This window comes from Eurytemora carolleeae, unplaced genomic scaffold (genome assembly GCF_000591075.1).
Source record: "Eurytemora carolleeae unplaced genomic scaffold, Eaff_2.0 scaffold1009, whole genome shotgun sequence".
NCBI lineage: Eukaryota > Metazoa > Arthropoda > Copepoda > Calanoida > Temoridae > Eurytemora > Eurytemora carolleeae.
The window spans coordinates 1-25,441 of NW_019397042.1; the positions used below are offsets into that span (position 1 = coordinate 1).

The 25,441-nt window shown below is 32.7% G+C and overlaps 2 protein-coding genes and 1 long non-coding RNA gene across 3 annotated transcripts; 2 read left to right on the top strand and 1 right to left on the bottom strand.

The window, feature by feature from the left end:
• Positions 1 to 843: 843 nt before the first annotated feature.
• LOC111711357 (mitochondrial 2-oxodicarboxylate carrier) lies at positions 844 to 2,272 on the top strand (the record flags this gene model as incomplete). Its single annotated transcript, XM_023485693.1, is given in 1 exon segment — positions 844 to 2,272. A coding segment is annotated over 1 exon segment (118 nt), but the record flags the coding sequence as incomplete, so codon positions are not given.
• Positions 2,273 to 2,575: 303 nt separating this feature from the next.
• On the bottom strand, positions 2,576 to 15,493 carry LOC111711356 (tubulin alpha-3 chain). The gene is made up of 18 exons (XM_023485692.1): positions 15,410 to 15,493; positions 13,402 to 13,508; positions 12,883 to 12,944; positions 12,287 to 12,338; positions 11,670 to 11,717; positions 11,115 to 11,182; positions 10,725 to 10,800; positions 10,143 to 10,288; positions 9,605 to 9,711; positions 9,449 to 9,511; positions 8,764 to 8,798; positions 7,618 to 7,669; positions 7,056 to 7,105; positions 6,462 to 6,511; positions 6,155 to 6,232; positions 5,512 to 5,675; positions 4,903 to 4,984; positions 2,576 to 3,343 (listed from the first exon to the last, which is right to left on the bottom strand). The coding sequence occupies exons 1-18, from the start codon at positions 15,472 to 15,474 to the stop codon at positions 3,299 to 3,301; spliced, it is 1,350 nt and encodes a 449-aa protein (XP_023341460.1). The 5' UTR covers positions 15,475 to 15,493; the 3' UTR covers positions 2,576 to 3,298.
• Positions 15,494 to 19,044: 3,551 nt separating this feature from the next.
• On the top strand, positions 19,045 to 20,651 carry LOC111711358 (uncharacterized). Its single transcript, XR_002767229.1, has 2 exons — positions 19,045 to 19,203; positions 20,164 to 20,651. It is a non-coding gene; the product is annotated as an uncharacterized LOC111711358 (long non-coding RNA).
• The last annotated feature ends 4,790 nt before the right edge of the window (positions 20,652 to 25,441 follow it).

Here is a 25,441-nt window from a genome sequence, read left to right on the forward strand (position 1 = left end):
ACAGGAGAGAATTATTTACTACTTCTGAAATTTAGGCCAGGGACCGATTTTAATGGATTTAAACTGCCGGTTTCAAATTTATTCACCAATTTAAATCCTTCTTTAATCTTTAACTTTGAGTTGGTGGTTCAAATTTGAACCGGCAGTATAAGTGCTCGTATAAGTTATACCAGCTTAATTATGTACGATAAGGTTTATCGAGAGCCTCTTGAGTTCATGACCAACATATTGCGACTTAGATTTAGTTAAAAATGACACATTTAAATAGATTAAATAAATTAGTTACATCAGCAAAAAAATAATAGGGTTTAATAATAAGTAAGCATCAATAGGTAGGTCAGTTGCAACTGAAATGTTTTTAGTCAATAAACAGACGCGTTTTCCAGATTTTCAATATTTCATATATTAGGGCAAACACAGTAAGATTCAAGAGGACAGATATGGCAAAAAGGTTCATGGACTACATAGCCAACTGTTTGGTCCAAATCAGATTTATAAAAGAAGATCTGAAAAGTTTCAGGAGCATCCGTTAATTTTTAAGATACTTCTTGATTAGAATTTAGTTAAAAGGTTTGGAGATAAAAAATGCCCCATTAATCGCGAAAGGAAATGCCCTAGATATCCCAAACCTGTCATTACCGCTCCGTATAATATGTTTTACGAAACAAAAAATTAACATTGAACATTTTGATATTATATCATAACGTGTATTAACACTTCATAAACGATCGATAGAGTTTTTTAAGTAGAAGAGTAAAAAAATATTACTAGAACTAAAAAATATTATTTATTAACGAAGCTGTAATAAATCGTGATTCGTTTTATAACTCTTAATTTTTCCAGGTTCCTAGCCCTGTACCGCGGATTAGTTCCTAAAATCCTCCGTCTTGGTCCTGGAGGCGCTATCATGCTGGTCATTTACGAGCAGGTCTCCGAGTACCTCACCCACAGGTTCATGTAGAACTAGGTGTCCGAGTACCTCAGGTTCATGTGGAACTAGGTGTCTAAGTACCTAATGTGAGTACCTCACCTCAGGAACATGTACAACTAGGTTTTATAGTACCTCAGGTTCATGTTGAGATAGTTTTACAAGGACCTCACCTTTAGGTACATGTAGAACGTCCGAGTACCACAGGCTCATGTAGTCCGGCAACGTCTTTCTGCCTAAGTACCTCAAATTAATGTAAAAAGGGTTCTAAGTTCATCTGGTTCATGACGGAAAAGGTGTCTGAGTACCTCAGGTTCATGTAGTACAATGTGTCCGAGTGCTTCAGGTTCGTATAGTACAAGGTATCCGAGTACCTCAGGTTCATCTAGTACAAGGTGTTTCAGAACCTCAGGTTAATGTAGTAAAATGTGCTTTAGGTTCATGTAGTGCAAGGTACCTGAGTACCTAAGGTTCATGTAATACAAGGTGCCTGAGTACCTCAGGTTCATGTAGCACAATGTGTCTGAGTACCTCAGGTTCATGAAGTACAAGGTGTCTGAGTACCTCAAGTTCATGTAGTACAAGGTGTCTTGAGTGCTTCAGGTTTATGTAGTACAAGGTGTCTGAGTACCTCAGGTTCCCGTAGTACAAGTTGTCTTATTACCTCAGGTTCATGACGTATAAGGTGTCTGAGTACCTCAGGTCCATGTAATGTAATGTTTTTGAGTACCTCAGGTTCATGTAGTACAATGTGTCTGAGTACCTCAGGTTCATGTAGTACAAGGTGTCTGAGTACCTCAGGTCCATGTAGTGTAATGTTTCTGAGTACCTCAGGTTCATGTAGTACAAGGTGTCTGAGTACCTCATGTTTAGGTAGTACAAGGTGTCTTGATTACCTCAGGTTTTTGCAACTTTAAAATTGATAAACATCCATTTCATTGAATAATACAAGGTTGTTCAAATGTTTAATAATTCCGTCAACTTTAAGGACATTAAGAAAGAACACTACACTTTAATACACTCTGACATTCATTAATTATCGGAAATAAAATACGATTTTTAAGTCGTCTTTTAATTTCCATGTTTATTGGGAAGTCCTGTAGTATTTGATTGTAGTACCTCGACCCTCACTTAGATCTTGTACGATAGAGTTGATAGTTTATATGAATATTCACCCCCCCCTCCAACCTTCAAATTTTTCATTGTTTTTCCTGAAAATTTTCCCAGAAAATTGAAATGTACAATGTATGTAAAATTTATTTATCATTTAGTTTTTAGAGATGTCACCCCGTCACAAGATGTTTGTTAAAAGTGAATTTTAATAAATCTGTTTATAAGACTGAACATGTCTGTAAAATCTTAATCTTCAGTTTCTGGCAACCTGTTCGCACAAAAATCCGACGTTCAAAGGGATTGTAAGCGTAATTCCAAGTGACCCTCTATGCAATGATGACAATGTCCGATTCAAATTGGTTCCAATAAATGCTTTGTCTGGTAATGAATGATTATTAATGTTCATAATCTTCCAGATAATTGAACAGAATAAGGTGTCAAGGACAGGCTGTTGTGAGTCGGGTTTTGACATCTTTACTTGCAGCGTCACATAAAATTATGCTTACAGTCGTCTACTCCTGGCCACAACAACAGTTTTACTAACTATTTATTTTGCGTAAATGTTCGAAGTTCAAACTGTGAGCATAAAAAGTAAAGTATACAACTGATGAAACAAACCTGGTCTGCACAATCTACAATATTCGACCAGTTTTATATAATTAAAAAGCAAAAGAGAAAGGGTTTGTTACAAAACTTGACGGTTGCAAGACGACTTGAAGGTTCACTTTAATTTTCGAAAAAAAATATCGGCATTTTTTCCTCAACTTTATTTTAGAATAAAAATTCTAGAAGGCAATAATCCCAAAATAATCCTAGTCCTGGTATTTCCATAATTTGGTGCGCCATTTATGTGCTCATAATATCACCAGGTAATATTAAGAACTTCCTTTAGATTTCAATTTATTAATAAAACCAAAATTAGGTTTACGTTTAAATATCGCTAATTATTTCAAAGATCAAAGACGACCTTCATGCGTCGTCTTCCTACTGTCAAGTTTCATGGGACACTGTAGTTAAAAACTGAAAAAATTAGATCGAAAAGGAAATTTGATAAGAAGAATCAAATTTTTAAATAATCAAATAGAAGTTAAAGTTAAATCTTTGAAAAGTCGAAATCTCCAATCAATTAGTCTAACAAATTGAATTTTGCCCAAGGTTTTATTTGGTCCTGGAGCATATTATAATTTTTTTTGAAGTACTAGGTTATGTAATTAAAACTGTTAAATAACGCTTTTGAAACCATGAGTAAAATTGTGTTTATTTATCATCATCATCATAATCGCTGTAGTTTTCAGAGCCAACCTAAAAAATACTGTCTTGTATGATAATTAATAGAAATTTTGTTTCCATGATTTTTTGATGGAAAGTTTTGCTAGTAATTTCCCCAACGCGCATCATGGGTCGATGAGCGTATGTAAAGAGTTTAAGTCTCTACCCTCTGTGGTGTCAAGAATTTATTACAAAAGCCCCGGTAATTGTAAAAACAGATGTTTATCGGCACAATTTGATCCCACCCTGACACCCTATATTTAGACACATGTATTTTCATAAGTGATGTATTTAGGCGTGCATAGCTTTCATTTTTTTTTTTTTTTTAACTTGTACATGTTTAAAGACGGTACGCAAACCCAATCGATGTTAACGTTCTCTGTAAAAAAAATCAGATGCCGAACATTAATCTTTACTACATGGTCCATTAGATGTTGATTCTTTCCTAACCGTCTTTAAGGGATCCTATTGTGTGGTCAAGATTGAATTAAAGTACGTTCGGACTCGAAGGCGCGTAGTGGAGGGGGGGGGGGCGGGACCCCTGTGATCCCCCTAGACATGCACCCCCTAGGCCCCCCCCCCCCTAGAGCCAGAGGCAGGCTCTAATTTATTTAACAGTTAACTTACATATATATTCAGATTTTTTACTTTTCTTACAATCGAAAATGTCAAAGTTTGTCCATTTGATGATGAATTCTTAAATTCTTTCTTGTATTTTAATCTTATTTACAATATTTTTTCGTGGGGTTTCATTTAAAATTATTGGTAATTATGGTCAGATGACTAATAGTCAGCCTTCAGGTAGATTAATATAGATTTTAATTTTTTCTTATTACCGGTTTTTTCGAGGAGTGCACTAAAAACATTTTTGGCGCGCTTACGCGCGTCAAAAGTGCACCCCCATAAGCTAAATCTCCACTACGCGCCTGCGTTCGATTGCCCATGCTTAGTTTGAATACTTGTTGACATTCATCAAATCCTACCTTTAGCCCATTTAATTAATCTGACTCTACATTTTCCATGTTTTTATTATCCAGATCCTACTACGCCTTTATCATATAATTCTAAATCCGATCTATGTATGATCCGTCCTTGACGCATATATCACTGATCCTTCTCTTACTCTGAAAGGGACTAAGAACGCAATTTTAAGTAACCCTCCATATAAACATGGCAATGTCCGATTCACAACGGTGCTCTTAAAAGCTTTGTCATATCAAGTACGAACAAAAGTGAAATACGCAATTCTATACAGCAGAAGAACATATGGAAATTATTGATTACCAGCTGAAGGGCTCGGCGTTGCCCGGTAAAAAATATTTTGAAAAAAATCGACTTTTTTAGCCTATACCCAGGCTACCCATGAGTGTCTCAAAAAAATGTCAGTCCATTCGGTCCAGCCGTTTGGCCGGCCAGAGGAAACGTCTATTATTATATAAATTGTCTAATTTAAATCTAGAAAAACGACAATATCTTCCACTTTTCTGATGAGATAAAGAGTTTAAGGGTACCATTGTGAATCTAGTTTTGCCATCTTTGCATTGAGAGTCACTTGAAATTACGCTAACAGTCCCTTTACTATGTGATCCTACCTCTTGATAATCCAGTTCCAGAGCAGCAAGATCCTCTCTTGCTTCACTAAACTCTCCTTCCTCCATACCCTCCCCGACATACCTAAATAGTATTTCAAATATTTATGATATTCTTATTCCAAAATAAAAGATCCTTTTCTCTATACTCTGAAGAGAAGAGGTCAAAAATATTTCAAAGGCCACAGTTGTCTAAACATATAAAGATATATACTTCTATCAATTAAAGTATATTTAGTTAGTGAAAACTGGAAAAAACCGGCAATGTAGCTAGCCTCGTAAAGCCTTTCTCTCAGTTATTCGAATACTCTTTACAGTGAGAATCTGAAAACTTGATAAGTCGTATTCTTATTCCAGACTTGAGTTATATGTACATGAGACACAGAAATTGTGCTGTGGTAACATACCATTTTTAATTTGATAACTGATATAGTAAGTTACTATAGTAAAACTACATGCTTTGTAAAAACATCAAATATTACAATAATGACGCCTTCCTATTCCACAATTTTCTGGTTCGAAATATATGATATAGAAATCCTCTTCTAAGTAAAGAAACAAAAAATGCGTAATATATTCTAATTAAATATTGTGACAATGTATCATCCTTACCAATGAACGAAAGCTCTCTTTGCATACATTATATCAAACTTATGATCTAGTCTAGCCCAGGCTTCCATGATTGCTGTTGTGTTAGATAAACAACAAACTGCTCGAGGTGTTTTTCCTAGATCTCCTCCAGGTACTACTGTCGGAGGCTGGTAGTTAATTCCAACCTGAACAACACATTTTATTACTTAGATAATCTTGTGTTAAAATACTTAACATAAATGCTTCGAATGTTCGTCGAGTACAGAGATATGTGTGTGTAAACTTATCATAACACACTTGTATTCAGCTTCAAATTCTGGTGTGCGCTGTGTTAAGTTCGTGGTGTACACGGAATTTGCAGCTAAATACAAGTTGGGTTCGATAAGTTTACACACCCATATCTCTATAATCGACGAACACACAGCGGTTTTACGGGGACTGTTATTAATCGGTCAATGTCCTATCTGAATGGAGGGTGACTTTATACTACGCTAACAGTCCCTTTGAAGGCGATTAAATCAAACTATTCCAACGTATTCAGTTTATTTTGAATATGCAAACATGGCACCATAGAGGTTAGCAATTCTTAATATGTAAAAGAAAGGTCCTGTATTTGCATAAGCCTAAATTAATCTTATAATTAACAATTAAGTAATTATTCTACCTTGAACCCTGTGGGACACCATTCCACAAACTCAATCGTCTTAGATTGTTTTACGGCATTGATTGCTGCATTCACGTCCTAAATAAACATAAATCCTTAAACAGAATTGATAGCTGTTTTCACGTCAAATATGATAAGTTTTAAAGGATTCTGCAGCAACTGCAACTATTGAATCAATAGTATATATATATATCTATATATCTATATATCTATATATCTATATATAGGGTAAAAAGAATCAAATAAACGTCGTATAGATAAAATCAAAAGTTCTAGTTGTGAGCAGACTTTGTACAGTTGTACTAACCTTGGGTACAACATCTCCTCTATACAACAAGCAAACCGCCATGTACTTCCCTAAAGTACATTTGGAATTATTGAAAAAAGCTGGAGCAAGTTTTGCTATATCTTTAAATGAAAGTTTCATTGTATTAACACAATGGGTTGCTATGATGAAGTTAAATATATTCAGTTTTTGAAAATAAGAGAATAAGATTTAAATTAACCGCTAATAAAGCTATGAAGCCATTCATTCATTAATATCCGTGAAGAAGGTGGAGGGTTTTTTTTCCCACAGGCGACTTCCCAAGTGACAACTTCCCAAATGTGCTCTGCGGCTAGGGAGGGGCGAAAAAGAGAGAGACCCTTGAGAAGTTGCCTCGTGGAAAAATACCTAACATCATTTTTCTTACAATCGTCTCTAAAATCTGGTCCATATGCGGGGGACNCCCCTTCAGCTGCATAGAAACTTCAAAGTATTTGAATTTTTAATATTTATTGATATATATTACATAGTTAGAACTCTTTGAATTTATATGAATTTTTAAAGATTTCTTGATAGAAAAAAATAATCTATTTTTTATGAAAAAGGAAATCACATATGTTATTTTATTCTTTTTACCTTTCCTAGGATCACATTTAACCATCTGATTGTTTGGTTCAAAGCAAACCCTAACAAGAACATAATGTTGTTTAAGAAGATAGATATATAAAGCAAGGTATTAAAGGATTAAAGGGACTGTAAACATAATTTCAAGTGATCCTTCATGCAAAGATGACATATCCCAGATTTAAAACCCTACTCTTAAAAGCTTTGTCTGATCAAGTCTGAATTAGATATTCATGTTTTGGTTTCTTAAAACTATTTATTTCATTTGCCGATTTTCTTCAAAAGGGACTTGCACATTCCTTGCTTAAAAAAGCAATGAAGTAATTGTCAAAAATAAACACTTTTTGCATGGAAGGTCACTTAAAATGACGCTTAAAGTCCCTAGCTGTATGTATTGAAAGTAATTCTGCAGATGATGACTTATAATAACGTTGATACCAAAATATATGAAATATGTACATTTTTAATTTATTGAATAGCAGGGATACTTAGTAAAACACCAAAATAAAGATTGGAAGAAAGATGCGAATTGAATGAGCTGTCCTTGAAAAATTCTTAAATATTATGTTCTTTCTTTGTAATTTGAGCAACATCCATGCTCTCATGGAAGGCTTTTTCTGCAGAAACTGTAAAACAAACGTATAATTCATCAGAATTAACTTTTTTTGACTATTTTTAAATTTTGGTTGAAAATACAAATATCAAAACAAGAAAAAATCAATTTAAAAATTATAGTTGAAAACAAAAATGAAAAAAAATGTCTTGCTTTCAAATTTATGCCGTGCAACAAGTTTTTGTAAATATTAATTCACTAATGCAAGCGAAAATATTCATTTTTTAATAACAAAAGATTCGTTTAAAAACACTTGAAAAAACGTATTTTTTAATGGAAATTTGTCAGAGTCATTCGAAAAATTAGTTTTTTGGCTATAGATCAAACAATTGTCAAAATTTACTGAGCAATATTCAGTGATTAGAGGCGCTACTTTAGATACCCTAGACAGTAGATACCCATATCGACATGTTTCGAAAAAATTGAAAAATCGACCTCCCTTAGTGATTAATGACTTTTAACAAAGCTTGCGCGACCCTTTTTTTTGAAGAAAAAATTTAAAAAATTTTTTTTTGTAAATATAAATGAACAATTTTGGCTGCGTGTTGGTAGTTGTCACAGGGTTATTTTTAGAACCCCTAGCTTGGCGCTTATTATTTTCAGAACCATTGGCGCTTATTATTTTCAGAACCCTTGGCGCTTATTATTTTTAGAACCCTTGGCGCTTATTATTTTTAGAACCCTTGGCGCTTATTATTTTTAGAACCCTTGGCGCTTATTATTTTTAGAACCCTTGGCGCTTATTATTTTTAGAACCCTTGGCGCTTATTATTTTTAGAACCCTTGGCGCTTATTATTTTTAGAACCCTTGGCGCTTATTATTTTCAGAACCCTTGGCGCTTATTATTTTCAGAACCCTTGGCGCTTATTATTTTCAGAACCCTTGGCGCTTATTATTTTCAGAACCCTTGACGCTTATTATTTTTAATATAAAAATTGCATTATCTTATGATGTATTCATATCTTACGTCTTGTTTTCCAAATGGGAGAAATGGTATACAACTAAAACCTTTTAAAAAGAGAGGGGGGGGGGATCTTGTATCCTAGAAAATCCCCAATGTTACAAATACGTATGATATTTTGTTTATTCTGATAATAATTTGTTTCCTAGTGGTGCGTAGGTAGCCAATGGATAATGAATTCTAAAATATTTAATTCATCAAAATCATATTTAATATAACACTCTGTAAACTGAATAGAAATAGGGTTTCCAAATTTTCGATCAATCAATTTCGCGAAAATTACGTTCAGCCAACGAAAATGTGAACGAAAACGAAAATTTTCGAAACTTTCGCGAAACTCGTTCGAAATTTTTTCGAAACTTTCGCGAAAATGAGGTCGAAAATTTCGTTCAACGATAATTTCGATGGAAACCCTAAACCCTATGCGACGTTACTGGGGAAGCTTTGTGACCTGATAGCTCCTCTAGTCTTGATTTTACGCATAAATATGAGAATAGAAAAGGAATTGAGTTTTTGTCACAAACTTGAATTTTTCTAAGGCATAAACCTTCCATATTTCAAACTTATATCATTTGGACTAACAGATTCACATTTTGAAATAAGAAAGGTCTACAACATTAGGTGTTAAAGACATAGGGATTAGAAAATCAGAGTTTAATTTCCTACATATTAGAAATTCAAAACATTTATGTTCTTCTCGCAATCTCTTCAATTAATGGAGTCAGGATTGAAAACATGCAGACTTCAATCTTACATACAATGTACTTGAGGTACCGTGTACAAAATGGTTTAAACAATTATCTAAGTGGATTTTTTTAATATAAATATTCCTTGGATAGGGAACAAGATTCGTTTGAAACTCGTTCAAGTCCACGTTCAATGCACCGTCAAACCTGAAAAAAGTGTTTATTTAAAAAAAGATGAAACATTAAAATAATGACTTCAAATGCGTTAAAAATATCAAAAAAAAAACCTTTTAAAATCACCTGAGAGATGCAGTGATAGATGAGATGATCTGAGCAATTAATCTATTTAGGTTTGTATATGTTGGTCTAGTAATTCCTATGTTATCTCGGCATATATCGTATATAGCCTAAAATATGCGACAGCTATTAAAGATATGTTGTCCGTATCATTAAATTACAAATATGTCATCATAAAATGTATTTAGTCTAATTGTGACTCAAAAATCAAAGATAGATAGTAATATATTCATAACAGAATATTCCTTATTTTATTAATCGGTATTTATCAATTTATTCAATTTTCAAAACAATTCCTTTATCCAAGCGCCATGTTCCTATGACATAATTTTCATTAACTTTTACATATCCCGTCTTGTCAATATTGAGTTTTGACCAACACAAATATCAATTGTGTTATTTTTGAATCAATGCATGTTTATGTTGATGATGATGTTGATATGGCTCATGTTTATTGTACTATTTAAAGTCATAACTTGAGTCCAAAAGTCGTCTTTCTATTCCAGAGTTTTCTGGTTCGCAATGTATACTTTTCACTTGCCTGATTATCTACAAGGAAAGAGCAGTCTGAGTGTTCTAGAGCGGTATGCGTGTACAGTACTGCATTGTAGGGTTCTACAATAGCAGTAGCTACCTGGGGAGCAGGATAAATATGGAAACCTAGCTTAGACTTCTTTCCATATTCAACTGAACACCAGCACACGTTTTAGCACACGTTTTAGCACACGTTTTTTCACGTTTTTTATGATAATTAATCCGATAAAATCTATCTAGAGAAACTAGAAACTCTTATAGAAGGAGGTATTTAAAAGTATGGTTTCAGAATAAAAGGTTGAAGTTCGGAGAAAACAATTTTAGCTGCCATAAGTTGAATTTTTGAGCTAGTGATAATAAAGGAACTCAGTTGTTACCACAAACTCTGATTTTATATCCCTATCTTTGCAACCCGATATCGTAGACCTTTAAAAATTTCAAACTATAACTTCTGTTCAATAATGAAATTTAAGATTGAAAAGTTTACATTATCAGGTTGCAACAGAATAAGGAATAGAACATTTGAATTTGTGGCAAGAACTCACAAGTTTGAACTGACAGACGTTTTCTTAAAGGAAAACTGTGTTCCCTGCTAATCGTTCCATGAGAAGAGATCCAAACCCTGATCCCGTTCCTCCTCCGATGGAGTTAAATACAAGAAACCCCTGCAACAAAAGAAGAATTTATAGATTTTTTAGATATTTGTCGCTTAACCAATGCCAAACATAAGTTGGTTAAATTTTGGATGAAGTAATAAATTCATTCTAAATTGCAATGGTTATACCTAATGCAACCCAAAAGTTAAGGTCAAGTATGCAATTAATGATCGAATGTGTTTTCTAATCTATAAAAAAATCATAATTAATTCAAAAATACCAGGAAAATAAATACTCTTGTTATTGATAGTTAAATGCTATATTTGTAGTCTGGTGTTTAAAACAAATGTTATAATTCCAATTAAATTGTTTCCTATGATCACCTGTAATCCTTTACACTGATCTGCTAATCGTCGGATTCGATCAATCGTAACTTCAATCTGCTCTTTTCCTACAAAAAGGTAAGTGACGATTTTAAACTCGTCCTATGGTTTGAGGACCTTGATTTTTGATGAGCTCATTATTATCAATATTATTTTTTTTATTTTTTATAAAACTTTGCTACCTTTTTTGAGATAACCTCTCTATGTGTCTCTAATTTTCGTTTCGTTTTTGTTTTGAAACGGGGAAAAATCGGTTTTAAACAAAATACTTTTTTCTCTGTTTTTTGTTTTTGTTTCAAACTTAACAGTCATTTTAGGTTAAATCAGAACAATGTTTTTAGAATGATGCTTATCCCGACTATGATGGATATTGGATACAATAAATGTTAAAAAATACTTATTCGAACTAAATCCCAAAGCTGAAGAAAATAATTCAAGTTTGCGTTGCTTATGCCAAGTTTTGGCCTTGAAAGAAATCATATGCAAAAAAACTACTAAAAACCGACCCAACTGAATATAAATCACTATCTATCTATAGTCGACATTTTCACTTACCGATCGTATAGTGACCCCTTGCATAGTTGTTAGCTGCGTCCTCCTTCCCTAAAAACGGGATTTTTTATATTTATATTTCTATTTTTCTTTTTTTGTTGGCAACTCCGTATCCAATATTTTTATTTGGAAGGTTTATTGTAGGTTGTGTTAAGGATATACGGTAAATTTAATCTTTTGTTTTTACGGAATTGTAACAAACAAAAAAGTAAATATCCTGGCATAAACAAACATTAATGTTCCACATGAAATTGACAACACAAGGAAGTTGTTTAAATAGATACAGTGAAATAATCCCATTATGTTGTTCAGGGTTTTAATCAAACTCATGTGACACAGTAATATTGTTCTCGTTGTAATACAGTGAGAGCAGAATACTCTGAAATAGGAAGAAGACTTTTTGACTTTAGATAATCCAGTTAATTAAAGACACACCAATTTTGCAGTGTTAACATGCCCATTAAACGTATAATAAGAGATTTAATAAGTTACTAGTAGCACTATTTGCTTGTTAATGACATAAAATGCATGTAAGTATTGCCATATTGTCGAACTTCCTGATCCACAGTTTTCTGGTTCTCACTGTACATTTTAGATAAAATATCATTTTAACAGGTTGCCTGTGATTAACTGAGAGGGATGGAACAACGCCCTGTAAGTTCCTGTTCTCACCTGAGTTAGAGAAAATTAGAAAAGATTTAGAAGAATGTACATTTTTTAAGGGAGTGACTGTTAAGGTATGGTAGTTGAACTGAGAGTAAAGTTTAATAAAGAGCTATTTTAGAATTCTTTCGATATCAACAAAACGTTTTACTGTAAATAATTGCTGAGTAAGAGCGCAAATTCGCTTTCTAAATCTCGAGGATGGTCCAATCTAAAGCTTTCTCTCAAGAATCTATTTTTAAAAATTGTTTAAAAACCTGAATAAAAATGTAAAAATAATCTTTCTAAAAACATATTTTTAAAAAGAAATTATCGATGAAATCAGTGGTATCATTATTATTAGAGTCACCCGTCTTCCGGCAAATTTTATTTTTTGAATTCCGTGATAATTCGGGATGAAATGGAAGCAATTTTTCGCAACGTAACCTGAGCTTTCGTCACGCATAAGTGATGTCTTATAGCGAGTCGATATTTAACTACTAGAAGGTCGACATGTGACAAAATATTCAACAACTTTAAAATTAATTTTGTCAAGATTTTTAAGATTTGTTACCTCGTCAATGACCGAAGGTTCCAAATCTACAAAAACAGCCCTGGGTACATGTTTACCAGATCCTAAACATTAGTAAAATTTAGAAGAAATTTCAGAGATATCAACCTGAACGGGAATCTAATCGTAATGTCAAGACCATGTAAAGAGGGCAACTTCCAATTCCCGACGGTACCTTCCAAATCTTTGTATGATCAAGTATGAATTAGATTTACATGTTTGAAAATTGGAAAACGGATATCTTTCAATTGAATTTTCTCTACAATAGTGGTTTCTGCAGATAAGCAATAAACATATAGAAATTATCATAGAAATTAAACATTTATCAAGCTTGCTAAAACGTATTTATCTTCTATATTATTCTTCAGATTAGGGTTGTAAATCGGGCATTACCATCAATGCATGGAGGTTCGCTTGAAATTACACTTTTAGTCCTTCAAACAATGCCGCCAATTTAATCCATTCTGTTCAACAATTTCCGGTTTCTTTATCTAATGTAAAACCCCATAATATTTAGTCTACCTGTCTCACTGAAGAATGTATTAAAGCTGTCGTCTGCAATACCCACAGAATCATCCTCAGGTAGAGAACCATCAGGGTGAATTCCATGCTCCAGGCAGTACAATTCCCTAGTGTAGGAAAACATGAAGATTCAGACCTTAGATGAAGTTGAGCCTGGAATCGATCGACAATAATTTTCTTTTATCTTATAAAGTGTGTTATACTGAGAAACTTGTTAATAACGCCTAATTCTAGGAGCTAGAGGAATGTCATAGTTAAAACTCTTATCCTTCTGGAATATTTACAAATGATACAAAATGTAATTAATTTTGACTGACTACCGCCATTTCAAATTTAAATCACCGGATCAAATCCTTCCTTAATCTTAAACTTTGAATCGGTGGTTCAAGTTTGAACCGGCAGTATGTAGTTCAGCGACGTATCTCAAATTCGTTAAATACGGTCCTTGATCATCTAAATTTTACAAAAAATAATTCAGATTCTGACCACTATAAATTCTAATGTAGTTGAATATAGTACGCAGTACGCACCCAATTTCATTAATATATTTACCGGAAGTTTTAAACAATTATAAATAAAAGCTTTAAAATAATTCTTTCAATAAATCCCAGTCTTGGTCGCGCTTATGTTCAATGTTTATAGTTTGGGTTTTCCGTTGCACGAAACACTCAGCTTTAATGTGATTAAATATTAATAAGAGTTGAATAATATATGCCTAATGCTCATGTGTTTCTATAGCTAGTTGAAATCAATATATTAAAAACTAATAATTTGAACTGAATCGTCGTGAGGTGTTATTCAAGAAAATGCAAAGATTACCTAAATTATATTACCTTTATTCTTTACTTTATAACAATACATATCACCCTAAACTAAGCTTTCGGTGCGTACTGCAGTGATCTGAAGTACCCTGACCGATTAAATAGTGGGTTTCATTGGAAAGTGCAAGGTTATAATGCAAGGAAAGTTAATTGCAGCTGCGTATACTTTGCGCACATATTGAAACCAGTTCTCTCTGGGCGGAATTTGTAAACAAGAATAGATGTATCAGTGTTCGTTTGGTATCCGAGGAGGTTAAAAACGTTAAATTTTGATAATTTTGATAAATCACATAATATTTTCCTATGACCAGAATATTTCATTGATTTCATGTCAGGCTTCGACATCCGTCTTGTGTTTACATTACCACCCAGAGACAGTACAATGCAGTACAACAGATGCATACACCTCTAAAATAACTTTCCGTGCATAATAACCTTGGGAAATTGAATGTGTTTCACTGCTATGGCCTTTGTATTTCTCATGGAGCAAAAGCAAAAATGTTGACTGAGGTTGGAACTCTTGTTTTGTGGATATTGAAATCAATGATCTCGATCTTACCGTCTTATGTTAATCTGAAGATTAATTTGAAATTTATTTGTTATCCCAGTCAGCTTCGATTAGGGGAGTAAAATAAATGAAATACAAATATTAAGCTTGATCCTCAAATCAAAAGCATGTCATTGTCCACAGTGGATATCGAGATCAAGCGATTGAGTTTATGAGTTTCAAGCACAAGAGTTTTCAGCTCAAATTATACCACAGACTAGATATACCATAGATTAACTGCAGATTAGATATAACACATACTAGATATACCACAGACTGTAACGGGCTACGCTAAATATACATATGTTGTACCGGCACGACCTGATATATTTCCACGAAAGGTTTTTGACTACCATCTTACTGCCACTAGTTGCATATAATACCCATTAAGTTTTACAATTTTTAAAGAAATAAATCATAAAACATCAAATTTATGGATTTTGTCTACTTTTGTATTTCGTATTCAAAGGATCCTTAAAATTCTTTGAATACAGACATCTGTTTATTGGTCGCGTACTCCAGTTGTAAACAATGGAACCTTTTATGAAAAATATCGCATATTCTAGCCTTTAATAGAGCTCTGTACTCGCTTCACTCTGAATTATACAACACAGTAGTAGTGTGAAAATGTTAATTTTACCAACAAGCATTCCCCATTTGAACACCAGCCTGTCCGATATGAATAGAGATCACTTCTCTCATCATTAAACTTTAATTCCTCTGAAACTATAGAGATATATTAATCCCAGACTCTTCTAAATCAATAATATTATGTACTTTATTAAAGTCTAGATAGGAAACCCAGCTTTCACTGGAAACTAAACACTTTCCCTTAAAAGTCAACACCCTTATTTTAGATTTTTAACCAGCTAAACACACCGTGGTTTTGCCTAATTCCAAAATAAAATTTGAGGCAAATCAGTCACGTAGATCATTAGTTATGATCGGACATACAAGCAAACAAACAAATATAGATTCATTATTTATGTATATATATATATATATATATATAATATAATAATATAAAAATAATATAAACTTCTGTCATAAAAAAGTTTCGCATCAGTAAATGGAAACAATTTGATAGTATTAATTTCCATGAAATGTGTTTAATGACTTTAATGAATTGTATTGTATTGTTTTAATATATGTAATATGTATTGAATGCTTGCTTTGTGATAAATCTTATGAAAATAAATTAAATGATTGTTGTGCGTGTGATGATTGTTGTACGTGTGATGAATGTTGTGTGTGTGTTGAAACTATGAAATCCTGGGTGCGTGTCTCTACTTTCTACCCTACCCCATGGTATCTAAGGATAAGGAAAGCTAATTTTAACTTGGATTTACTTTTATACACTTTTCAACTGATTTTTTCAATTTAATTAATATGGAATCACGAAAATTGTTAATTTTAAAGCGTATCAAAAACTGCGTATATTCTGAAACCAAGTAAAAAGTCACAGAAAAATGTAATTATATTACGACGTAAACGTACTAAAATATCAATAAACAGCGTACATAGAGGGTGTCCCACGAAACATGACAGTTGGTTAATTAAGTCTAAAATGTCTTCTTCCATAATTTGTAAAGCTGTTTGATACCAAAGATGATGATAAGAAAAACTAAAGGGCAGTAATACTATAGTAAAATTGATTTCATACAAATACATATTTGAGCAAAAGATTTGTTTAATGAAATAAACTGCAAAATGTCTAAAATAACTAATTCAGTATCATGGAAGAATACATTGAAAACTATTCACCAACTGTCATGTTTCGTGGGACATCCTGGATGCAAATGAATGAATTATTAAACCAGTATTTTGTGTAAAAACAACAATTTCTGTGCCCAGCGAAACATCAGTTAGGACTGTATTACGTCAAACTAAAGTTTATTAGACGTAAGATTGATTTTTTCTATGTTTTCAATCAAACCCCGACTTATCGAAGAGGTATTGAGAAGAACATAAACGTTTTAAATTTCTAATATGTAACCGGATTTTCTTCTCGAAATGTATGCGTAGAAAAAAATGCGAAAGAAAGACTTATTAAAACCTTTTTAGACTATATTTTTAGTTACTTTTCTAAACCACGCCATGTTTTTCATATCTATTTAGAGCATAAGAGTTTTTGGAAATCTACTATAATTAAAAAAAGTTTCTTAAAAAAAAAACTTTTTATTTACTGCTCTTAGTCTTACATCTCAATAAAAACTTCTTCAATGGGAAAAAAACATCATCTCTTGAAAACTACGTGGCTTCTGTCATCTAGGTCATAATTCAATATAGTTTCAGTAGAAGTAAATAATTCCATTTACTGATAGCACCGATTGAAGGATTCATATCTCTAATTGAATAATGAGATAGATAGAAAGATAGATGTTATACTGCCATACTATTTCTATTGGTTCAGAATAGACAACAAACACATGACTGGATCAGGCGCTAATGAACTCGGCATACAGGAGTGAATTTACATAAAGGACTAACAAAATAAAAAAACGTAATTAGCTTCTTTCCCTCTTTCAAAGAATAGTTAAAACACCGGACCAAAATCAATATTAATTTACCGAATAAATATCTAATTTTATAAATATCACCTGTATCATAACGAGAAAAATACCTCAATAAAGTTTTTAAGTTTGTTGTAGCAAAAAAATGAATTATGATAACTATATTTCTGAGCCACATCTAAGTCATAATTATATCCTAGTCATATTTGTTTGGGATATTTTTGTCTAAAATACGATAAGACATAAGTCATAATTATATCTTAGTCATCTTTGTTTGGGATAATTTTGTCTAAAATACGATAAGATACAAGTCATAATTCTAAGTCTAAGATACAACTCTAAGTCACAGTTTTGTCTCGTCATATTGTTAAGTTATAGCTTTATCCACTTAGTCAATGTCGCATTTGAATCATAGTTTTGCCAATGACTTATTCTTAAGCACAATTTAATCACTGTAATTATAATTACGTCATATATCTACTCATGGATAAATGATGTCTAAGCCGCAATTATAACCAAACTGAAAGCATTGTTATGGGAAAAAATTCCAATTTTTATTTTTTTTTGTAAGAGAAAGCATAGCCTTAGAAATGTGACATAGAGTATATGTGATAGTTTTCAAAATCCTAGCGGATACAATTTTACGTGCAAAATCCTAGCGGATACCATTTTACTTGCAAAATCCTAGCTGATACAATTTTACGTGCAAAATCCTAGCTGATACAATTTTACGTGCAAAATCCTAGCTGATACAATTTTATTTTCAAAATTCTAGCTGATACCATTTAATTGCAAAATCCTAGCTGATACCATTTTACGTGCAAAATCCTAGCTGATACCATTTAATTGCAAAATCCTAGCTGATACCATTTTACGTGCAAAATCCTAGCTGATACAATTTTACTTGCAAAATCCTAGCTGATACCATTTTACGTGCAAATTCCTAGCTGATTCAATTTTACTTGCAAAATCCTAGCTGATATCATTAATTGCAAAATCCTAGCTGATACAATTTTATGCGCAAAATTCTAGCGGATTCAATTTTACGTGCAAAATTCTAGCGGATACCATTTTACTTGCAAAATCCTAGCTGATACCATTAATTGCAAAATCCTAGCTGATACAATTTTACGTGCAAAATCCTAGCTGATACAATTTTACGTGCAAAATCCTAGCTGATACAATTTTACGTGGAAAATCCTAGCGGATACAATTTTACGTGCAAAATCCTAGCGGGTTCAATTTTACGTGCAAAATCCTAGCTGATGCAATTTTACGTGCAAAATCCTAGCTGATACAATTTTATGCGCAAAATCCTAGCTGATACAATTTTATGTGCAAAATCCTAGCTGACACAATTTTATGCGCAAAATCCTAGCTGACACAATTTTATGCGCAAAATCCTAGCGGATTCAATTTTACGTGCAAAATCCTAGCTGATACAATTTTACGTGGAAAATCCTAGCTGATACAATTTTACGTGCAAAATCCTAGCTGATACAATTTTATGTGCAAATCCTAGCTGATACAATTTTATGCGCAAAATCCTAGCTGATACAATTGTATGCGCAAAATCCTAGCGGATTCAATTTTACGTGCAAAATCCTAGCTGATGCAATTTTACGTGCAAAGCGTCCACATTTTAGTTCACTATGAAATCAATACAAAAATTTTAAATATTCTAAAAATTTGTCATTTTTACACAAACGAAAACACTTGTTATGTAACAGCTGATATATGTTTAGTCAGAATATTTGTAAACTTGCATGCCAACTGAATAGTTAATAAAAAAAATCATGTTGGAAACACCTCTCGTGAATTATACAATATCAGTTCTAGGATTTCTAATTATATTATTAGTCCTGCTTGTCTACACTAAAAGATGCAAGAAAACTAAAAAATTTGTTCCCTACGCTCTCAGGTATTAATTAACAAAAATGCAGCTGGTAATATTGTATACTTTAAAAGTTTAACATTAAAGGAATTTTTCCTATGAATTTTTTAATCAATATGTAATATAAGTGATCATAATGCGTTTTTATGCCTTATTAAAATCATAAGAAAATGTTTTCCGTAATTACAGGGGTTTTCAAAATCTTGTAAATGGACCGAAATGTTACAATTAATTGTTTCGATTTTACCTTGTTTTGTATCAGACTTGTAAACCTGCATGTTTTAGTCACAAACAAATGTTTATCGCTTTCTTTAAATTTTGAGAAATAAAAAGTTGATTTTAAAGTGGGTGACCGGCAATTTATGGTAGTTGAACTGAGAATGCATTGTGGAGAATTTTTTTAGGATTCATTTGGGAAATATAAAGCAAATTAGTTTACTGTTGAATTTTTGCAAAATTTTTGTTGTCGTTATTCAATAATTAAAAAAATCGCTTCTCAAAACGTAACCACCAAAATGTATAATTTTGAAAGTTGTATTTGCGCTCAAACCCATGTAGTTGTACATCATTAAAACGTTTTAAATGTCTCAAATGAACCCTAAAAAATGTCTCCACAATACTACATTCTCTGTTCAACTACCATACATTGCCGGTAACTCCCTTTAAAATTGGCATGCTAGTTTCTCCTTCCAAAACTTGTCTTATCTGAGTTGTGTGATATATATCAAACAATCGATAATGAAGATTTTAATTTTATACAGTGAGAACCAGACAACTATGGATTGAGAAGACGACTTAAATTATGACTTTAAATAGTGATGAACATGAGACACAGCAATTGCGCGTTTTTAAAAGGCCCGTTTCATAATAAGTGATTTAGTAAGTTATTTAAATGCTTTAATTCGTCTTCCTATTCCCTGAGTTTTCTGGTTTTCACTTTAAGTGTTGTGCATTCCATCTAATTATCATGAGCCTAACTATGTTCAGGATGAAAGGAGAAGGTATTCTAAGACGAGGAAGAAAAGAAAGTTATGTTGAAGGGATATTTGTGGATTTAGACAAAATATTGTAATTACCTCTGAAGTAGTAATTTGCATGGATTAAAGGGACTGTAAGCGTAATTTCAATTGACCTTCCATACAAAAATCAAAGCGATACCCTTGAAACCTTTATCTGGTTAATAACATGGAATACATTCAAGTTTTTCTACAAACAAAAAGTGTTGAATTCTGATAATTCTGATATGCTTTTATGCTGTAGAAATGCACAACTCACTTTTTTGCAGAGAATTAACGATTGAAAGAACAGTTTTCAAAATTCTAAACATTGATATATAATTTTTACTTGATCAGGCAAAGCTATTAAAGGTATTGTTTTCTAATCATGGTTATAGATCACTTGAAATTACGCTTATAGGCCCTTTAAGCTATTTCCTGAGCATATATGTATACAAATAAACGGATGTATTATGAAAATAAGTATAATAATCTTTCATCGGTGGCACATTCTAAAACCTAAGTATATGAATCTAACTGATCAAATACCTACATATTAATTTTCCCCTTTTTTAATAGTCAAATGTGTATTGGTCAAACCAGAATTGAAACTACTATAAGCATGATAGCTTGGATACCAACCAATAATTAAAAGCAATAAATAAAAACGGTGAGGAAAAGATAAGGACCAATTCTTTAGTGTTTATAATAGAAAAGTGGCGCATGACCAGAGGGGGGGGGTTGATTGGTTGGTTTAAGAGTAAATATTTTTAGTCCTATATTTCATAAACTACGAAGTATTTTCCTGAAGCTGCTGAAAGGAACTGAGTTTTTGCCACAAACCCGGATTTATAATCCCACCTTTGCAATTCAATGTCGGAATGAATGAATTCTTTTAGATCGAGTAATGATAGTTTGCAATATTGAAGGTTTACACATCAGGTTGCAAAGATATAGGGATTAGAAAATCAGAATTTGTGGCAAAAACTAAGTTCCTTTGTTAAATTCATTCAGCTAAAGAGAAGGAAGCTTCTAGGGGTTTGGAGTTGCTCCCATGGGGTTTCGGAATTGCGTCCAGGAGTTTCTAGGGATTCCATTGGTTTGGAGTTGCTTCAAAGAATTTAAAGCTCCAATTTGGAGGGATACCAGGGTTTTGGAATACCAGGTTTTGGAGTTTTGGAGTTACTCTCAGGGTTTTGAAGTTATTCTCAGGGTTTTGGATGTACTACCAGGGTTTTGGATTTGCTCTCAGGGTTTTTGAAGTTACTCTCGAGGGTTTGGAGTTACTCCCAGGGTTTTGGAGTTGCTCCCAGGGTTTTGGAGTTACTCTCTGGGGTTTGGAGCTACTCCCAGGGTTTTAAAGTTGCTCCCAAGGTTTTTGAGTTGCTCCCAGGGCTTTGGAGTTACTCCCGGGGTATTTGGAGTTACTCCCAGGGCTTTGCAGTTGCTCCCAGGGTTTTGGAGTTATTCTCAGGGTTTTTGAGTTATTCTCAGGATTTTGGAAGTACTCCCAGGGTTTTTGAGTTGCTTAAAGGGTTTTGGAGGTATTCCATTATTTTGGAGTTACTCCTAGTTTTGGAGTTGGTCTCAGAGTTTTGGAGTTGTTCCCAGGGTTTTGGAGTTGCCCCCACCCCACCTGGGGTTTCGTAGTTCCTCCAAGAGTTTGGAGTTGCTCCGATGGGTTTGGTGATGTTCCCAGGGGTTTAAAGCTGCTCCGAGGGTTTTAGAAATGCTTCCAGGGTTTTTGGAGGAATTGCAGCTTAGGTTTTGGATTTGCTCCCAGGGGTGTGGGGTTGCTCCTAGAATATTGGAGGGATAAAAGACGCAGTGACTCACCCTAATGGGGGGGGGGGCAATATTATTTTCCCCTCTCTAAAATTTAGACCAACCCAAAAACTTTTTTTATTACAAATTTATCCATTTTGTCCCCCGTCTCTTCGTGAGGGAGAAAAGCAAATAATACTGCAATTTATTACCTTACAACATTACAATATACTACAATAAATATTCTTCTTCAATATTTCCACATAAAGCTCCCGTACCCCCTTTACCCCTACCCCTCTGCCCCTCCTCTCTCCCCGAGAAAGAGAACCACAACAATTTGTTCGTCTAAATGTTCGTATTTGCGATATCATATTTTTAAATTTTAGAATCTAGCACTCTCCACTAAATCCTATACTAGGTCTTCGGTCAGCGTACTGCACATTACTGCAGAACTCACTGAAAGCTTAGGTGGGGGTGCTTGGTAACCATTCTAAAAAAAATAAAAAATTTTACCGTAAACTTAATATCAAATTTTCGTAAATCCAAAAAATATCTTGAAACAATGTTTTCATGTTTTATGTCAAAATCTTGTTTTTCAAGTTAAAGTTCAGACACACTGCGCATACTATTCAGAGTTTAAATAACTTTTTTTTAAAGATATTATATTATCGGAAATCGTTAAGGTGGTTCGAGGGAGAGATTTTAAATTGTGAATTTAAATATTTTTTTTTAATCTGTAGTTTATGAGTTTGAACCCCCCCGAAAAAAAGGGAACAATACAATAACACAAATGTTGGGTTGGGTGAGTTGGAAACAAAAAAGGAAGAACTACACTAGGAATATCAAAAGAGGAACAAAAGAACGATAAAATGGGAACTATAACAGGAACATTGACTATTGAGAAAGTCGGAATAAGCAAAAAAAAACAGGAGTTTCATACGTGCACTATGAACATAAGAACAATTAATGAAATACATAATCTAAGGAACACTAAGGAGATTGCTCAGAAATTAGGAACAAAAATCAGAGATTTAGGGTCTAAGGACACAGTGAGTGTTAGGAATAGGAACAAAAATAGGAACATTAAGAAAGTTACAAGTTAGGAACAAAAATGAAAGAACTGGGAATGGAATTCGTAAAACATGAAATGATGATCAAAACATAAAGGTAGAAAAAAAGAAAACATGCATGTGCACAAAAAATGTCATTCATACTGTACATGAATTAGGAACAATAGTCAATAATAGGAACATAAAGCAAGTTAAGAACAAAAAGAAAATAGAAATTACTAGGAAAGGTATATGCAAGTAAATTTAAAATTTTTAACGATGAGTAAGGAACATTACTATGCATATGCACGCTAGATAGGAACAATATTGTTAGTCTTTAGCTTTCCATTTCCAGGATTTTTGTTCATATTTTCAGAATTTTGTGTTCTTATTTTTAGAATTTTGTGTTCTTATTTTTAGAATTTTGTGTTCTTATTTTTAGAATTTTGTGTTCTTTTTTTAGAATTTGTGCTCTTATTTTCAGAATTTTGTGTTCTTATTTTTAGAATTTCGTGTTCTTATTTTTAGAATTTTGTGTTCTTATTTTTAGAATTTTGTGTTCTTATTTTTAGAATTTTTTGCAGGCCCGTAGCTCAATATTTGAGAAAAAAAATGAAAAATAAAAAGAATTGGGAACGAAAAATGAAAGAAAGAAGGAAAAAAGGAAAAAGGGGATAAAATTGGCATAAAATCTATTTTTGCGTGAAGGATTATTTTTTCTTCAAATTAAAGGGAAATTGAGTGCTTTCTGAAATAAGTTATTTGGGAATTTATTATTCTATCCTCTCTTGTGAAATGAAAGGGTTTTCATTATTTTTTTGTATTTTGAGAAGCTTTTGTCCCCGGTTCTTTTATTAGATTAATGATTCTAATGAATAATCGTACAGCAAAAAGTAACATAGAGACAAATTGAAATTAAATATAAAATATGGTCAGGTTTAGGAGAAGCTGTTTGTACTCATCCTCAAGCTTGCAAGTTGCAGGATGTTTTGAAAACTTCAGATTTGAGTTTTTGATCATTACATGCATTTACAATTTACATCCTTTACTTCCCCTGTATCAAAAATAAGTATTGGCCATTCGTGATTCAAAAAATTTCAGTTATACATTTATTTATAGATTAACTTATATCTATACATCTTATACCTCCAGTTTTTTCTTCTAATGCAAATAGTTTCTCAAACACATAATGCAAAACATCTATCTTAATCAACTTTAATATGTGATAAGATACAAATCTAAATTTTTAGTCTTTAGTCATTAATTTTGACCCTTTTTGAGTTTTTTCAGGTCAAACAATGCTTCTTATTTGTTCCTACTTCCAGATTTTTTTGTACCTATGCACCCCCCCCNGAGGTTTCTTTTGATTATTCATTCTTGTGGTTTTTAAATTAAATATGTATTCTCATTCCCTCCCTACACTTCCTTATATCCCTCCGCTTCCTTTACAAATACACAATAAAGGAAAAAGAATTTTGAAAGGCCGCAAATATTTTCTCCTCGGGTCGGTCGGCTGTTTAATAAAATATGTATGATACACAGTGTGTCCTAGACAAAATGGTAATTTGGGTTTTTGGAGCCTTTTTTGTGCAATGAACTGACTTGAAAAAATTGTGCTATTAATATGTAATGAACATCCTTACCATATGATATCAATATATCTATTTATTTATTCTAATTAATTTATGTTGCATTTGAAGAAAGAACTAGGATCTATCAAACATGCAGCAGGGTTTTTTTTAACTAAGTGAAATAAACACAGTTGTCGTTGTGTATATCAAAACAAAGAAGACGACTTTCGATTTAAATTTTGATTTCTACCAAACTTTTAAGCAGCATAAATACATACATGGAAACAAAAAGAAGCTGTCAATTTACAGCTTGTCTTTGTTTATACTTGTTACTTGTAATTTGAAAAAAGCTTGTTAGAAATCAAAGCTTAAATAGAAAAGTTGTCTTCATTATATTGGTATAAACGCCGACCAACTTTTTTTTATTTAAAAACAAATATAAAGCAAAAAACACGAAATTGAAATCTCTTGATGTTCAGATATTAGAAAAGGTTAGATTTAAAGAATTAGTTTGTTAACATTTGGGCATTGCTTGAAAATGCTGAACTTACGATAGAGAAACACAAAATTATTAAAATATTTAAAGATTTATTATCTATATAAAAAATTTGGCTTGTCTGTTTGTTTGTATCCAATAAACATCAAAACGGCTGAACCGATCGGGCCCAAATTTTTTGTGGGACATCACGTGACCACAGGGAAGGTTTATGAATGATCAAAATTTCAAATATTTGTCTCCATCAAAATTCGATCTTCATTAAATTTTTGAAAATTTTGAAAATCCACGAATTTTTTTGTGAAAATCCGCGAATTATTTTTGTTTTGTTTTACGATGTACACAAAGAGAACATGTTCACAATTAATTTAGAAGATGGGCGCGAAGCGC